This window comes from Perca fluviatilis, chromosome 15, assembly GCF_010015445.1.
Source record: "Perca fluviatilis chromosome 15, GENO_Pfluv_1.0, whole genome shotgun sequence".
Taxonomy (NCBI): Eukaryota; Metazoa; Chordata; class Actinopteri; order Perciformes; family Percidae; genus Perca; species Perca fluviatilis.
This window is the reverse complement of record NC_053126.1, coordinates 34466551-34485444: the sequence shown is the minus strand read 5'-3', so window position 1 is coordinate 34485444 and position 18894 is coordinate 34466551. Positions and strand designations below refer to the sequence as shown.

The 18894-nt window shown below is 42.6% G+C and overlaps 1 protein-coding gene and 1 pseudogene across 1 annotated transcript; both read left to right on the top strand.

The window, feature by feature from the left end:
• The first annotated feature begins 3998 nt into the window (after nucleotides 1–3998).
• LOC120575313 lies at nucleotides 3999–5339 on the top strand (annotated as a pseudogene).
• A 3137-nt stretch (nucleotides 5340–8476) lies between these two features.
• LOC120574917 (GTPase IMAP family member 8-like) lies at nucleotides 8477–11375 on the top strand. The gene is made up of 2 exons (XM_039825434.1): nucleotides 8477–8588; nucleotides 10166–11375. The coding sequence occupies exons 1-2, from the start codon at nucleotides 8570–8572 to the stop codon at nucleotides 10957–10959; spliced, it is 813 nt and encodes a 270-aa protein (XP_039681368.1). The 5' UTR covers nucleotides 8477–8569; the 3' UTR covers nucleotides 10960–11375.
• The last annotated feature ends 7519 nt before the right edge of the window (nucleotides 11376–18894 follow it).

Genomic DNA, 18894 nt, shown 5'->3' with positions numbered 1-18894 from the left:
TTTGTCATTAGCTTTAAATCCCCCTTTGGACATTTACGATTGGTTATCCATCCATCCATCTTCATCTGCTTATCTGGTATCGGGTCGCGGGGGTAGCAGCTCCAGCAGGGGACCCCAAACTTCTCTTTCCCGAGTCACATTAACCAGCTCCGACTGGGGGATCCCAAGGCGTTCCCAGGCCAGGTTGGAGATATAATCCCTCCACCTAGTCCTGGGTCTTCCCCGATGCCTCCTCCCAGCTGGACGTGCCTGGAACACCTCCCTAGGGAGGCGCCCAGGGGGCATCCTTACTAGATGCCCGAACCACCTCAACTGGCTCCTTTTGACGCAAAGGAGCAGCGGCTGAACTCCTTCACTTGGGGTAAGGACTCATTCCCTACCTGGAGAAGGCACTCCATCGGTTTCCTGCTGAGAACCATGGCCTCCGATTTAGAGGTGCTGATCCTCATCCCAGCCGCTTCACACTCGGCTGCGAACTGATCCAGTGAGTGCTGAAGGTCACAGGCCGATGACGCCATCAGGACCACATAATCTGCAAAAAGCAGCGATGAGATCCCCAGCCCACCGAACTGCAACCCCTCTCCACCCTGACTACGCCTCGATATCCTGTCCATAAATACTACAAACAGGATTGGTGACAAAGCGCAGCCCTGGCGGAGGCCAACTCTCACCTGAAACAAGTCTGACTTACTGCCGAGAACCCGGACACAGCTCTCGCTTTGGTCGTACAGAGATTGGATGACCCTGAGAAGGGACCCCCTCACCCCATACTCCCGCAGCACCTCCCACAGTATCTCCCAGGGGATCAGGTCATACGCCTTCTCCAGATCCACAAAACACATGTAGACCGGTTGGGCATACTCCCCGGCTCCCTCCAGGATCCTTGCAAGAGTAAAGATCTGGTCCGTTGTTCCATGACCAGGACGGAATCCGCATTGTTCCTCTTCAACCTGAGGTTCGACTATCGACCAAACCCTCCATTCCAGCACCTTTGAGTAGACTTTACCGGGGAGGCTGAGAAGTGTGATACCCCTATAATTGGCACACACCCTCTGGTCCCCCTTTTTAAAAAGGGGAACCACCACCCCAGTCTGCCACTCCTTAGGCACCGTCCCAGACTTCCACGCAATGTTGAAGAGGCGTGTCAACCAAGACAACCCTTCCACACCCAGAGCTTTTCTGGACGGATCTCATCAATCCCTGGGGCTTTGCTACTGTGGAGTTGTTTAACTACCTCAGCAACTTCCACCAGGGAAATTGACAACAATCCCCCATCATCCTCCAGCTCTGCCTCTACCATAGAGGGCGTATTAGTCGGATTTAGGAGTTCCTCAACGTGCTCCTTCCACCGCCCTATTACCTCCTCAGTTGAGGTCAACAGTGTCCCATCCTTACTGTACACAGCTTGGATGGTTCCCCGCTTCCCCCTCCTGAGGTGGCGAATGGTTTTCCAGAAGCACCTTGGTGCCGACCGAAAGTCCTTCTCCATGTCTTCCCCGAACGTCTCCCACACCCGCTGCTTTGCCTCTTTCACGGCAGAGGCTGGAGCTCTTCAGGCCCTTCGGTACCTTACAACTGCCTCTGGAGTCCTCTGGGATAACATATCCCGGAAAGACTCCTTCTTCAGTCGGACGGCTTCCCTGACCACCGGTGTCCACCACAGTGTTCGTGGGTTACCCCCCTTGAGAAGACCCTAAGACCACAGCTCCTCGCCGCAGCTTCAGCAATTGAAACTTTGAACATTGTCCACTTGGGTTCAATGCCCCCAGCCTCCACAGGGATGCACGAAAACCTCCGCCGGAGGTGTGAGTTGAAAGTCTGTCGGACAGGGGCCTCCTCCAGACGTTCCCAATTTACCCACACTACCTGTTTGGGCTTACCAGGTCTGTCCAGAGTCTTCCCCCACCCCCTGACCCAACTCACCACCAGATGGTGATCGGTTGACAGCTCTGCCCCTCTCTTCACCCGAGTGTCCAAAACATACGGCCTCAGATCAGATGAAACGATTATAAAATTGATCATTGACCTTTGGCCTAGGGTGCTCTGGTACCAGGTACACTTATGAGCATCCCTATGTTTGAACATGGTGTTCGTTATAGACAATCCATGACTAGCACAGAAGTCCAACAACAAACAATCACTCTGGTTTAGATCAGGGAGGCCGTTCCTCCCAATCACACCTCTCCATGTGTCTCCATCATTGCCCCCGTGCGCGTTGAAGTCCCCCAGCAGAACTATGGAGTCCCCCATGGGAGCCCCATGCAGGACTCCACTCAAGGTCTCCAAGAAGGCCGAATACTCCGAACTCTTGTTTGGTGCATATGCACAAACAACAGTCAGAGTTTCCCCCCCCCCACAACCCGCAGATGTAGGGAGGTGACCCTCTTGCCCACCGGGGTAAACTCCAACGTAGCAGCGCTCAGCCGGGGACTTATGAGTATCCCAACACCCGCCCGGCGCCTCACACCCTGGGCAACTCCGGAGAAGAAAAGAGTCCAACCCCTATCCAGGAGTATGGTTCCAGAACCGAGACTGTGTGTAGAGGTAAGCCCCACCAGATCTAACCGGTAGCGCTCCACCTCCTGCACAAGCTCCGGCTTCTTCCCCCACAGAGAGGTGACATTCCACGTCCCCAGAGCCAGCGTCTGCTGCCCGGGTCTGGTCCGGCAAGGCCCCTGAACCTTCACTGCCACCCGTGTGGCAGCAGACCCGACCCCAGCGGTTCCTCCCACAGGTGGTGGGCCCACGGGATGGGGAGATGGATGCCACGTAGCTTTTCCGGGCTGTGCCCGGCCGGGCTCCGGGGCAAACCTGGCCACGAGACGCTCGCTGACGAGCCCTCCGTCTGGGCCTGACTCCATCTCTTCCTCGTTGTATCATAGGGTTTTTGAACCATTCTTTGTCTGGCCCCTCACCTGAGACCACTTTGCCTTGGGAGACCCTACCAGGAGCACAAAGCTCCAGACAACACAGCCCTCAGGTTCATAGGGACACACAAACCTCTCCACCACGATAAGGTGATGGTTCCCGGAGAGGATTGATTACTGATTACTGATAGAAAGGAAATGCCCTTATTTGGGTTACATAGTGTTGTGCAGTAGACTCAGAGCTTTACAATGATACCTGTCATGACAGACTTCAGTAAATAGATGGAACTCGGCATGTCGCATTGGAATGCTAACTTCTTGGTAAATTTGCGAGAAACTTACTGCTGCAAGTAAAGAAAATGTAATAAAATAAACATCTGTAACATCATTTTATTTTCAACACTTTCTTTGTCGCATCTTGAAAGAACACATATTGAAGGAGAAAACTAGCCCAAAATCTCAAAATTGACCACTGCATGACAAATCTATATTTTTGCGTTCTGTGTGTCACCTTAATCTGCAAGAGAGGAAGATCAGAAAACCTGGACAGATTTTACCAACCTTCTTGGAAAGGAGGATGGCCAGGTACAGGGGAAAGGATACTAATGTTACATTAGTTAAGACACAAGGTAATGTTGTGACAACTTCTTCATTAAAGTAAACCGCTTTCAAATCAGTGTCGCTGATCAAGTCTGACAGGTCGAGATAGGCTAGCCTATCATTCCATCTGCCATTTTATTTTGGGTGGATCCACGGAAGTACGTTTGCTGGATAAAATCTGACATCCTGCATTTGGATGTCTGCTCTCTGTGTGTTGCCGTTCTCAAACTTCGATCGCTTCAGAAAACAACAACAACCTTTGAGCTAGCAAGCTACCAATGAAAAGTTCTGAAGAAAATTTGGATTTTGCAACAACAGGCCAGAGGCCTGTACTATGAAGCAGGATTTGGCATTAGCGAGCTAACTTAAGGCTCAACCCAGGATTTTCCGTATCACGAAGGTGGATCACTTGTTATCAGGTTCAATCGCCGTGGTAACTCATGCTGAATGCCTAACCTGGTCGGGAGCAGGTTAAGTTGGAGATCAGAGATCTAAAAGCACCGCCCACTGACTCATTCATTCTTGATCTCAATGGTGTCACCATTCTTAGAAGATCCTGTGGAGCTTGGTGTGCGGATAGTGAGAGGTGCGCTCAGAAGAGCCAGAACATTTAGATATCGACAAAACCCGTTGTCATTCCCTGATGACTATCTATATGAAAGATATAGATTCTCCACGGAGGGAATTACGTATCTCTGTCAGCTTCTTGAGCTGTATGTTGAAAATGCAACAAAACAAAGCCATGCGTTCACAGACCCACAGACTGTATGCTTAGTGCTGCACTATTTCGCAACGGGTACATACATGTACAGTGAGGGTGATGTGGAGAACCTCAGCAAGGACACCGTCTGCCGCACTATCCGCACTATCCGCAAGGTGGTGCGTGCTTTAACAGCACACTTACATGCGTTTGTAGTGTTCCCAGGGAACTTGCCCACGCAGACAATAAAAAGGGCTTTTATGAAATAGCAGGTAAATATTCAATTAAATTGAAACTTCATCCATAAATAATGTAGGCACCATGATGTTCACCGTTGCATATGAAATTAACTATAGGCTACTCATTAGGTTTCCCGAGGGTAATTGGTGCCATCGACTGCACCCATATCCCCATTTCTGCACCGCTGGGGGTGAATGAAGGCGATTTTGTTAATCGAAAATCATCCCACAGCATCAACGTTCAGGTAAAGCATAAAGGACAGGCTACACATGTTTGGTCATACTGGTAAAGGAGGAGTACTTCTAATTTACAATGATGTTTCCCTCACGTTAATGCTGTTATGTGGATGGACTTTTAACACAAGATGCTTTTGCAGATGACTTGTGACCATCAATGTCTGGTTACCAGCATTGAGGCAAAGTGGCCTGGGTCTGTCCATGACTCCCGGATCTTCAGGGAGTCTGAACTGTGTCACAGATTGGAGCAAGGTATGAAAATTGCAAGTAATTTGTTGCATTTTGTAATACTGATAATGCTAATATCACTTTTCATCTTCAGGGCTCTTCAGTGGTTTGCTGGTAAGGGACCGAGGGTACGCCTGCCAGCCCTTTCTGATGACCCCCTATCCTGACCCAAACACAGGGCCACAGAATGCTTTTAATGTGGCCCTTACCAGAACAAGGGTGAGGATCGAAATGACCTTTGACATTCTGAAAGCACGCTTCAACTGCCTGCGTGGCCTTCGAGTGGTCCCGGACCGGGCTTGTCAAATTGTGACAGCCTGTGTCGTGCTCCACAATGTGGCCACAATATGAAAGGAGAGAACCCCACCTGTCAGCCAACAACCCCCAGATGTGGTAGACCCCATCACCATTGACTACCCTACTGGCAGGGCTGTGAGAGAGGCAATTACAGAGCAGTTTTTTGTTTAAGGGGAGACTAAGACATTTTCTTTTTTTTTTACAATTCAGTTGGGCTATTTTGGTTCCATAGCATTTGAGCTATACAGATTTTCTTTACTGGCTGTTGCCACCATATTCTGATTAATGGAGTGGTAAAAAGGAGATATCCAAAGTGCCCAGTGTAAGAACTTTGGATTCTAATATGTTGACAAAATGAAACAAGGATTGTCATTCAGTCTTATTCCAATGTTCTGATTTCCATCCTGGAAATGTATGCAAATGTAATCATATTTTACAACTTAATTCATAATTTGCTCATTCAAACATACATTTACAGGAAACTAGTAATGAAAACAATAGTTGACCTAATATAAGTTATCAACCGGGGAGGTTTCATGTTGATATGTTATCTCTATTCACTGGGATGTCTCCCCCTTCACCCCTTCTGTTGTTCTTTGGTCGATTTGACCCATTTTCAAATAATTTCCTTATCAGTAATTTGGGTTTCTTCCAACCACAATATTTCAAAGGAAAAACATGTATTGTACCGTACAATGCTCTTCACAAGTGAAATAAATGATCATTTCACTACTTTCATTGAAGTTGGATGTTTTATTCACTTTTAAACAGCTGTTTGAAAACACAATAAATAGGACATTGAAAGAAAAACCCCCACTAAAAACTCAAAGTCACAACAAAAACCTTTGGGAAAAGCCACAAGAAAAATTGTTAAAAGACAAACGTAGAACAAATAAAGAAAATCCATCCTCATGCATTGTCGCTTTCCTAGGAACACAGAAAAAGAATGTCAGTGTAACTGTAAGTTTTGTCATTTATACATTCAGTTATGTACTACCTACCTTCTCAAGCTTTTCTATCTCCAGCCTAGTTTTCTTTATTAAAAGCTTCTTATATTCGATATCCAGCACCAGAGTTTGCTTATATAGGGCCTTCACATTGTCTGCTCCAACCTGAAACAAATAAAAGAACATTGTCCCTTTGCAAGGCACACTCGGAGGAAGTTAAAGGTGTCCATTTGACTACTGTGTTTTAAGGTCCATTGCTTACCATGTGTCTTTGTCTTGGCCTTGAAGTGGAGGCCCTAGGCTCAGGGGGAGGAAGATGTTCCTCTTCCTGCTGAGTTTAACACCGTAGCAATTTAATCAATTAAGTCATATTTGAAATGAGCACTTTAAGGACTTGTGTCTCATGTTCAGACCACCACCAAGTCATTACAGACACTTCAATCACAGCCACACATTCACACATTCTCACCATCTGTGTTGCAAGTGGTAAAAAAACAAAAAAATGTACCCCCAAAACGCTCTCTGAGCAGGCAGACACCGTGTCCTGATCATCTAGGACCTCCACCTGAGGAAATAAATGGCCTATTTGATCAATATTCAGCAACCACATATGGCAAACATACTGGTGTAGGACTATTAGTGTACTGTTACTACTTATTACTGTATGGCACAGTGGGACTACAGTGGGTGGTGGCAGCAACACCACTGTATCTCCTGTCACTGCAGAGCACAGTAATACATTTCAGTCCTACCATATTCAGAATGAATTGTTGAATGAACATGGTAATAGATTACTTGACACATACCCTGTACATATGCCTGTGTCTGTGAGCTGCTGCCACCAGGGTCAGAAGAAATGCCCCCTTCCACTCCTTCCATCAGGGGGCGACCCTGATTGCTGGAGAGGGCCAGCTCCTCAGCAGGAGTGAAGCCCTTTGGAGGAGGGCCCCCTCCAGTCGTCGTTGCCTCATTTTTCTTCCTGTTGGCTGCAAGCAATTTCATTGTTCTATAGGCCCTTTGTATACCAATATCCTACAAAAGGAACTGATCCGGCAATTCAGCCTTGTACTTGTTGGCCTTAAAATATGTGCAAGTATTGCTACTGCTACTTACCGGTTTGAATTATGTTTTTATATTTTATTTTTATTTGCTCCCACGATCGTTTGCCACTGCCAAGGTTGCAACTAAAATAATACAGCAACCCAAGTTAAACGTTACAGAATACACAAGAGTAATTATGGTCAGATCTTTCTCCTGTGACAGTTATATCAATCAGTCATGTAACTTACGCATTTACAGCGTCTGCTATTTTCTGACAGCTTTCCCTCCTTGCTTTGGCAGCAGCGACTGTGTGGCTTTTAGCCTGTGTTATGTGTTTAAATTGCTGATAAGTTTGTATGATAATGGTCTGCTCCTCTTGTGTGAAATGTGCAGCTCTTGTTTTGTCCATGTTTGATCACTGCCCCTTTTATGTGAACGCGCGCGTCTCTAGATTGGAAAAACCTGAGTTGACTGAACTAGTTGATAACCAGCGTTGTGATACAGCTTATGCGGGACCGCGGTTGTTAGGTTAGGTAAAGCCGGATAACTGAAAGAGATCCAGGACATGTTGATCTTGCTTCTTAGTACAGACCTCTGCCTGTGTTTTTCGGGGAATGATTGTAAAGATTCACAAAGAATATGTTTAGGGCATTTCCTCTCTAACTGGGAGGTTTTGGGACTGGTTGGTGGGATTGCTGTGGATGAAGTACACACAGAGATACAATGGTAAGAGCCAATGAGGTTTAACCATGTATCAGCTAATTTAAATGTCTCACGTTACTGTGTTGTGTCAACAGTTAACTTCATTTAATATTGTATGTGTTTTCAGTTTTCTTTTGCAGGGTGAAAATGTTCCACCAAAACAAGTTCCTTCCTGAGACTATTTAGCAGAGCCACTGTCGCTGCGTCCGGAGCTTAGCGCCGCCCAAGACCGTTGTGATTGGTTTAAAGGAATGCAAACAACCCAGAGAGTTTTTGTCTCCTATCGCAGACATGTTTTTTTGTGAAGGTAGCCGATTTAACAAGTACATTCATAAGTCTGTCTTATCGAATGACAAGGAACATCACTGATGTGTCAGAAGCATTGGAAGATGTTTTTCACTCATAACAACTGAATCGAAATACAACTGAAATATGTGGTAAACTAGAAGTCAAACCCAACATAAAATGTACTTAGTTTGATTCACTTTTCCTTGGCCCCTGATTGGCTGCTTGCAGCTACATTTTGGTTTCTAACCTGTGATTGGTTGGCTCTCTGTGCCTTCTTTCCTCAAACTGGCTAGTTAACAGATGACATGTGTTTAAGGGGAGGGGATTACACAGACTTTATAATATATAAAAAATGACAAACTATTCAACAACAAGACATCACCAGCAACAAGACATCAGCTCAACTGCTGTAAAAAGACAAAGATGTCGGGCACTCTTCCTGGTAAGTTTATTTCTTTTACAGAACTCTTACTCAGTGTAGTGTTTGATAAACCAGCAAAGAAACAACTTATTCTCTTATTATTACTGTTATCAACCAGATCTCAATCAAAACATTATAGCCTCCATGCTTTATTTACATAACACTTCATGCTGTATTAACTTTATGTTGTATTAACTTTGTTATATTAACTTTATGTTTCTGTAGTTTTACAGTCTTTACAGACTTTGTTTCTTGTATGACACATTCACATTTTGCAGCATTTTATTTGCCATTGTTGCATTGTGTTGTATTACATTTTTAAAATATTTGTTGACATTTTTATTTGACTCAATTACTTTACATATATATCAACTCTTGCTCAAAGATTTGTGTCACAAAATATATAAAAATATATATAAATATGTTTTTTGTTTACTGTGATTAAGCTTTTCAGGCAAATGTGTATTGACAATGAAAAATAACTTTGCTAAATCATTACGTATATGATCATTCCTAATTTAAACATTGCCATTGATCAGCTTTCACTTTTTAACAACACATGTTTTTGATGGCTTCATTAATTATCCCTGAGTGAATTTATTTGATGATTCAGTACGGAAGCTGAGAACGGCTGTGCTCGCAATTATTTTTCCCGCTTTCTAGAAATCATGAGTTCATTATTTCGTTTTCTCGAGAAAACAAGCTTTGTTATCTCGAGATTACAAGATAATTAAGTTATCACGAAAAAAACAAAAGATTATTTCCTCTTAGTACTTATAATGTTAATCAGAGATCAGAAGTTTAAACGGCCCAGATCAAGGTTTTTTGGGGATTTTTGAAGTTAACGGAACAATACACGTGTTACCAAGTCCGGTTTTCAAAATAAGGTGTTAACAAAGGATATATTTTAGGACCTTACGGCTGGCTACATTGCACGTTTAACATATGTGGAGCAGTTGTTCAAACACTATAATAAACTACCACTATAATCAATGAAACTGGTGACACCGGACAGAGAGCAGCGTAGTGGTGCGTAAGCTCCGCGGAGATCTGTTCTTCTATTTATATATTTTACGTGAGGGCCTTTCGAACAGAAATGGATCATAAAGTGTTTGTCTTTTAAATTAAACTACCGATATACAGGAAACAATTTCAAGAGTGTTTATTTCTTGTTTCCGTCTCCTTTTGATAACAGTAGATTTCACAGCGCTGTGCCGGCTCCAAAAACTGAACAATAATCCCAAAGTGAAAGCTTTCCGTCTCGCTGTGACTCACACAATCCTACACGGTGTGTCGCTGCAGGTGTAGCTAGTTAACTGATACATTACGCGGCACATAGCAAACGGTCCGCATATGCGTACAATGTAGCCAAAGTGTAAGACTAATATTTATCCGTAAAGTGCAAAAAAATTATTCAGACTTAAAAAAAAAGCTTTGTTATATGAACTGTAATATGAACAAAAAATGTGTTGCAAGTGCTGAAATATTTCTGCATTAGAAGCCCTCTCAGGTCTGTTAGATTGTGACAGAACGTTTTGTGGTTTGAAACAATCAAAAGAAGTCTTTAAATATTAATGACTGTTTCAATTCTCCAACAGAGTTGAATGAGCCAAAACTGACGATTATGCTCGTTGGATTGACGGGAGATGGGAGGACTTCAGTCATGAACACCCTTCTGGGAAGAGATCAAAAACATGGACCCAGCGCTTCCTCACAGACAACAGAGTGCAAGATGGAGACAGTACAGCGTGGTGACCAAGAACTGGTTATTATCGATACTCCGGGTGTGCTGAACACAGAGAAAAAAGAAGAAGAGCTGAAGAAAGACATCGCAGAAATCATCGCAGGTGCTGCGCTTGATGGCGGTCCTCATGTGTTCCTGTTGGTGATGCGGGCGAAGCGTTTTTCAGAGAAAGATAAAGAAGCAGTGGAAATCATTCAGAAGATCTTTGATGATGGGTTCGAAGATTACACGTTGGTCTTGTTCACCTATGGAGGTGAACTTGTACCTACGTACAAAGATGTGGAGAAATTTGAATTCCTTAAGAAGTTCATTCATGGAGAGCATTCTGTTCATTCTTTTGAAAATAATGAATGTAAGAATGTAAAGGGTGAAGAAAAGGAAAAGCAAGTGTCTGAGCTAATGAAGAAGATCAACAAAATGGTTGAAAACAACAGGAAGCGAAACGGGCCGCGTTACACCAGTGAAATGTTGAAAAAGGCGCAGGAAATCCAAAAGGAAATGGAGAAGTCAGAACCTAATGGCACGAAGGCAGATATTCTGGGTAAAACCATTGAGGCTTTTGTTACTGGGTTGGTGGGCCAGCCATGGGTAGATTTAGTGTTCAGGATTGTTAAATTTGCCATGGAAAAAGTTGCTAAATATGCCTAAAAAACAAGCTGAAGATTCACCAGAATTTGAAAAGTTCTGAAACAGAGAAATCAAAACGCTAAAAAAGTGTATGATGTGAATTAATCTATTTTTTTATTTAGCTTTTTTGTACAATGAGTGAATGAATAGTCTATTATTCTTAAATTCTTGAAGAAAATTTCTTGCATGCCTCCATGGTCAACAAAGAATCCAAAAACAGAGATTTTTTTATTAATTGATTACTTCCCTGTGGAGGCATGTGAGTTTGATACAAATTGTATTTAGGGGAGAAACCTGAGTACAAGTGTCCTAGATAGGAGAATTAAACTCTCTGGGTTGTTTGCATTTCTTTAAACCAATCACAATCATCTTGGGTGGCGCTAAGCTCCAGACGCAGCAACGGTGGCTCTGCTAAATAGTCTCAGGAAGGAACTTGTTTTGGTAGAACATTTGCACCCCGGTAAAGAAAACGTCACATACAATATTAAATGAAGTTAACTGTTGAGCCAATACAGTAACGTGAGCTATTTAAATTAGCTGATACATGGTTAAACCTCATTGGCTCTTACCAGTGTATCTCCGTGTGTACTTCGTCCACAGCAATCCCACCAATCAGTCCCAAAACCTCCCAGTTAGAGAGGAAATGCCCTAAACATATTCTTTGTAAATCTTTACAATCGTTCCCTGAAAGAACCAAGCAGGCCTGCCTTGATGCACCATCCAAATTTCTCCAAAACTTGACACTTTCAGTGTGTAACGTTAACTTGCTTGCTCTGAGGTTCCGGTTGCTGTTCCTCGCTGCGACCGTAGTTTAACATAAACACAAAGAAAGAGAAGAGGAAATCAGGTGGAAGTTCTGGCAGCCCCAGAACCATCCGGTAAATGATCCGTTGTCGATCCAGACTACCAGAGTACAGATGTTGACATTCATCCCTGTATTACCATTAATTAGGAAACTGCTTAAAATGATTTAACATCACAACTGATAAATGTTGCTGTTATGTAACCCAGTGTGTAATGGAGGCTGCTTTTCAATCAATAGAAAAGCAGAGCCTTGCCAAAGAGCTGTTGGATGATTCACCTAATATGTCTTTTGATTGTACAAAGACACACCTGGTTTCTAACAGTAACCGGTGATGTAAAGCAAGAAGTTGTCTTTGTCTACATATAAAGTGTATGCCGAATTGATATTTTTCACATGCGTGTACATCCTTATGTGTAAAATGACAATGTTGAACATTTGAGAATTGAGGTTTGAATGGAGGACTTCTGTTGCATGTCATCTGCCCACTCTTTCTCCCTACGCTCTGCTTATATACACGATTCAATAAAGTAAAATGCAATAATGAATGCATTAAATTATGCAGCAATAATTAAATATTAACAGTCATTACATTCCTGTACTCTTTCTAAAGACAAATATTAAGGTGTGGGGTTTTAAATCAATATTAATTTTCTTCATCAGCAAATAAAATATTAGTCAAACTAAACTCTACAGTATTTGTGTGTCTTTTTTTCCTGGTAACATAAGTTCAGCTCAAGTAAAGACATGTTACCATGGTGAATAAAAAGAAAAGCCTTGGGTAAATACACAAGGTAGTAAGTGCAACATTTGTAGTCTGGAAATTGTGTTAATGGACAAGTGTTCAGAATTCAAATGCATGATGTCTACAGCTATAAATTTAGCCTGCTACTAAGCTGTAATGTAATGTGGCTATGGTGGAAAGGAATTATCAAGAAAATAAAATACTTGTAGAATAATTGTTGAATAGACATTCACATTATTCACATGACATTGCACAAGGTACAAACTCCGGTGTAATGCAATCCAGTCAGTTGGTGCATTATGTAAGGGATAATGCCCAACGAGCTGTCCATGATCAGGAAGTAATGGAGACTAAATAGAGACTGGACCTCCCTTAACCTCCCTACATAAATGTCCATCTTCATCCCCTAGATGCATTTGGGCCTAAAATATCAGTAGCACCGGCTGACAGTGTTGGCAGCTCAGAAACCAGAAAACACTGCAAGGGTATTTTTACAAGTCATTTTGCCCGTTGCTTAACATGAGCTTAGCTTTCTCTCAATATGTGAACACTTCAAGGCCCATTATGTGCTAAATAAATCAGAATAACCTTTATCAATTATGTGGATGCAAGCCAGGCATGTAATGTGTCTTAATGTTTCTAATTCTTTCACTCTCTCTCTTTGATTCTAACACTGTAGACGAGTCATGCCGACCTTAAACCAAACGACTTTTCAAGCGATTCCACTGTCGCGCTCCCGTTGTCTCAATCGTTTGGTGTAAAGGGTTTGATATTATCAAAAGCTTTAAGTCTTGGTAGTTAAGTTAAATCATGTGAACATTGTCAACAACCAATACATGTGCTCCCTCCAGCACCAAAGAGGAAGCAGCAAACATCGGCACAAGACTGGATTTATCAGCTAACGTCCGTAATTATATTACAATTAAGACAAGGATTGCCACTTTTATAAACAGGACCTGTGATTAGGAATATATGATACTACAGTCAGCTAATCTCATTTAGTTGTACATCCATGAAACAGTAGTGCACAGAATCCCCATGGTTACCACACATTAATTGTCTGGCGTTTACTCGCGGAGCGTTGTCCGGCTGTCTGTTCACATGGGGAGCGTATTGAGACCCCGAGGATCCACGCAACTACGCTGGCGAAGTGTTCCTCCCTGAGTGAAAGCCCTTTACACCAAGTATAGCACTTTGTCACTTCCTTTCCTAATTTGCTCCTACAATACTACGGCCATGAGAGGTCAAATTCAAGTTACTTGCTGAATACTTTGTGTAGTTTTCCTTTCTTTGCTAATATTCAAACATTCTGATGGCAGATTTGTTCTAAAATGGGTATCAAAATAATTGGGTTATATATAGAAAAGATTCTGTAAATATGACCAATTTTTCGCTGTAATCGGAGCACCTGGGGGAAAAAAGCTCGAAGAGCTTGGATGCGTCTGTGGGATGGGCTCCGGTGTTGTACCGAAACTTTCCTTCATGTTGCAATTATCCCCTCCTTCTCTCTTTTTAAGTAAGTAAGTAGCTGAGTAAGTAAGTAAGTAAGTAAGTAGGTAGCCTAGTAAGTAAGTAGGTAAGTAAGTAAGTAGCCTAGTAAGTAAGTAAATAAGTAGGTAAGTAAGTAGGTAGCCTAGTAAGTAAGTAGCCTAGTAAGTATGTAGGTAAGTAAGTAAGTAAGTAGCCTAGTAAGTAAGTAAGTAGGTAGCCTAGTAAGGTAAGTAAGTAAGTAAGTAAGTAAGTAGGTAAGTTAAGCCAATGGGAAGAAAACAGACTTTTATAGCGCTTACCCACTGCTAGTACCAGCTCGGCTCGGCCACGGTGCCTCGTCCTCCATTTCCCATTGCAGATTTATTACCGCCTCATGCGTGAGGCGAGCGTGGCTGGTCGCCATAGCGACGCCGCAGGAAACAGCCGTGACGTAACGTGACACACACACACAGAATGTGGAAGGTGTGTTGTTTTTGATTCTTGGCATGTGGCTGTTTGCCAGAAGACACATTTTGTGGCAAAAGAAGCTGGAGGCAGCAAAAAAACCGCTGCTGGCTAAACTATTTAAAAATGGCGGGTTTGTTCAGGACACCCACGTCTGTTGCTAGCAATGATTAGTGGTCTGCAGGTTTTCATGTCACCTTTTGGTATAACCTAAGCTTGCTTTTAACCTCGACGGAGGTGATACTAAATAAAGTACCTGTTGGAAGGTACCAGGGACTTTTTTTCATAATGGAAAACCCAAAAAAGGCGAGTAGAGTCGGCCGAGTAAGGAAAAATTTTTTTAAAAAAAAAAAAAAAAAAAAAAGGGGAAAAAATAAAAAAAAAAAAAAAAAAAAAAAAGGGGATAAAATGGGGGGAAATGAGAGGGCTTTTTTGGTTTGAAAAACAGATATTCGTAAAAATTTTGTTGGTATAGGGAAGAACATCTGCCGCTAATAGCCCACTGTTCTGTTCCTTTTCTGTAACTGGTGTATCATCAAAGAATGGTAGAATTAGCAAGATAGCTAACTACAAGTCACTAAATTAGTCAAATCTAACAATTTAATGCTTCATCTACACACTTTTGTCACAGTGTAGGAAAGCACATTGCTATCGTCACAAGTGATAACTTCATATTGTATGTAAGACAGACCCTTTCATATATTTTGTCATTATTGCTGGCACCTGCATAAGTCAGGAGGAGCAAAAGTCTAGGTTCGGTTCATACCCCGGTTTAGGAGTTACAATTCAGTGTGAGGTCACCCTGAACAAACACTTTCCCAGAAGGCAACCGGTCACAACAGGCTGTAAAACTGAAAAGCATCTCTGATGCTGTGAAACAGAAAATGATAAATATTGTTTGTTTTTTCCTTTAACCAGGGTTAAAATGCTGAAAGCTAAACAGTCTAACATGTGACTGTATTTCACTGGAAAAGATTCCAACACCGGGACGTACAACAGTCTGCAGCTAAAGACACAGAGGAGTCTAGCTGCACTTGGAGACACCGTGGACACTGAAACAGAAACAACACCGAGGGGACGGGTGCACGAGGGGTGGGACAAAATATCAATAGGCAATATATTGTTGTCCTTTGTGGGATACAAGTATCAATATGATAGCACCAAATATCAATATTTTAATCAACAAGATAAGGATCTCTAAATATATTCCCCTGCTTCCCAGCGTTGTTACTTTGGTTTTCCACTTAACCCTCCTAACAACAAAATCCAGCGGCGGGTTAGAAAAAGCATGTTTTGCTTAAGATTGCCAAAGAAAAACTACTTACCCTAGAAAGAAACTGAAGACAACGAATTGTTCGCGCCTGAATGTGTCTCGAGAGACTCCACCAACATTAGATAAAAAATCTCCAAAGTTAAGCCAAAAAAACACCAAGTGGATAAAAACCTCACAAAGAACTAGTCCATTTTCAAAAGAATTGTAAAATATCAACCATTTGCATTATCAAGGACTTATATAAGATTTTACAGCTTCTCAGCTACGCATACACAGCCGTGTTAATTTACTGGTATGCACAGCCACGTGATGAAAATTCATCCAAACTGACTGAGACCAGCACCAAAACACAGTACAACCTAGTGGTGAACAGTGGTAGAAGAAGTATTCAGATCTTTTACTTAAGTAAAAGTACTAATACTAATGCAATAATACTCTGTTACAAGTTAAAGTCCTGCAGTGAAAATGTTACTTCATTAAAATTATATTAGTATCGTCATGAAAATGTAGTTTAAGTATTAAAAGTAAAAGTACTCAATGCAAAACTAGTAACGAAAGTTGTTACATTCCACCACTGGTGTTACCTTTGTAAAAATGTAACTAATTCTTTGTGGGAATAATTGACAGCCAAAATTCTTATTTTCCTGTATTGTATATACATGTGATCCCTTATGTATATTAGGGAAATGGATTATAACATCAAATACATTTCTTTTTTGTTATGTTTATGCCATTATAACTTTGTTATACTGCTCAAAAGACATGTAGGAGTTATTCTTACTTCTGGTCATGGTTGTGCTTGTTAATTTGAGATGCAAAACTTGCAGATAGAGTGAAAAAAGAGCAAAAAAACAGAAATGGCTTGTGTTTCAGAGGGTTAAGCATTTTGCATTTGTATGTGCCTTTTATAAAGAAATGTTTTTTATTTATACAGAGTGAATAACTTGTGTATTGTGCTGTTTTCTAAAAGTTTGGACTTGCAGTGAATAAAGAGAGGAACCCTGCACTTAATCTTTTCATAGGCATTTTGTATTCATAGTTATATCGTGATATTGTGATGTATCATTAAAGGATTGTCTAACAATATATTGATTATGGCAGAATGCTTTTTCGGGTCATGACCGAAAGAACAAGATCCAGGGTACAAGTGGCCAAAATGGGTTTCCTCAGGAGGGTGGCTGACTTAGAGATCGGGTGAGAAGCTCAGTCATCCGTGAGGAACTAGGAGTAGAGCCACTGCTCCTTTGCATCGAAGGGAGCCAGTTTAGGTGGTTTAATCTGTTAAGGATACCCCCTGGGAGCCTCCCTAGGGAGGTATTCCAGGCACGTCCAGCTGGGAGGAGGCCTTGGGGAAGACCCAGGACTAGGTGGTGGCACGTCCAGCTGGGAGGAGGCCTCGGGGAAGACCCAGGACTAGGTGGTGGCATGTCCAGCTGTGAGGAGGCCCCGGGGAAGACCCAGGACTAGGTGGTGGCACGTCCAGCTGGGAGGAGGCCTTGGGGAGACTAGGTGGAGGCACGTCCAGCTTGGGGAGACTAGGTGGAGGCATGTCCAGCTGGGAGGAGGCCTCAGGGAATACCCAGGACCAGGTGGAGGGACGTCCAGCTGGGAGGAAGCCTCGGGAAAGACCCAGGACTAGGTGGAGGCACATCCAGCTGGGAAGAGGCCTTGGGGAAGACCCAGGACTAGGTGGAGGAACGTCCAGCTGGGAAGAGGCCTCGGGGAAGACCCAGGACTAGGTGGAGGAACGTCCAGCTGGGAGGAGGCCTCGGAGAAGACCCAAGACTAGGTGGAGGGATTACATCTCCACCCTGGCCTGGGCACGCCTCGGGATCCCCCAGTTGGAGCTGGTTTATGTGGCACGGGAAAGGGAAGTTTGGGGTCCCCTGCTGGAGCTGCTGCCCCCGCGACCTGACACCAGATAAGCGGACAAAGATGGATGGATGGAGAATGCTGTACCGTGAGCCATGTATCATATTGGGAGGTACCCTGTGATTCCCACCCCTAACATTGACAGGACCTAATGGTGAGTTCAAAGTAAAGGAACCTTCTGCCATCATGTGTTTCTTCTTTTTGTTGTTTAACAGCAATTAACTGGTGAAGTTATTATTACGTTTTAAATACATTATTTCAATTTGACCATATGGTCTTAGCCATTTAATGTCGCGGACTGTCGTTTTGTCTTTTTAAATGTTTTTGTAAGTATCGCTTCATGCACTGCTTAGGCATCAAGCGGCGTTCTAAAAGTAGTGTTTTAGCACAGGTAATTGGAAACAACCCAAACAATACCCAACCCTATTGGTAGTTGGATTTTGTTACCTTTGGACAGAGCCAGACTAGCTGTTCCTAGCCTTTAAGCTAAGCTAATGTAGTAGGTTGAAAAGGCTATATGTTTAGTTTTGTTTAAACAGACACCCCCCAATTTGTGTTTAATATTTGAACCATTGTAACTTATCCTTACACAGACTTATTGAAGCTATTACGCTTTCACGTCAGTAGATGGCGCTATGACGCTGCTGTGGATCCATTAGGGAGACCGTAGCTCTTAGCCCTGCTCATGCGCAGCTCAGAAATAAACGAGCTTTGCCGTGAGCAACACGCTAACATTGTGCTCTCTGTTGATTCACAGGTACTGAAAAACTTACTTTTCATATTTGTATTGTATATTGTATTCTCATACTGCTTGTATCAGCATATTATCTGAATGTTTTAGTAATCGTTGTGTGGTGTTGTGAGAGGATTTTGAGGTGCGTGTTAAGGGTGAAAGGGTTTAGCTTTGAAACTAGCATTGTTAACGACCAGTGTCGGCATGCTGGGTGGTTAGTTCTTTTTATGAACTTCGGTTTTGCAACGTAGTTTTACACAGTGGTTTATAAGCTTAAGTTACTGATATTAGCATTACGTAGCATAAGAAAACATGTGCTCTATTTTGTGCAGAGTATTAGCCAGGCAGTAGTGATCGAATGGTGATGAGTAAATACTGTTTTGAGCTTAGCTCTGCTAGTTTTACATGTCATTATCGACGCCATATTGTCAAGCACTACTGTTAAATGCAGATGTATAAGAATGCAATAGAAAGAGTTTGTTTATCTTATGCTAATGTTAAAATTATTGTTAACAGGTCAGTATATGTTATATGTGAAAGACTGTAATGTTAGTTGTCAAAGTGAATGTGAAGTGAAGTTATATTATTTTGGTACA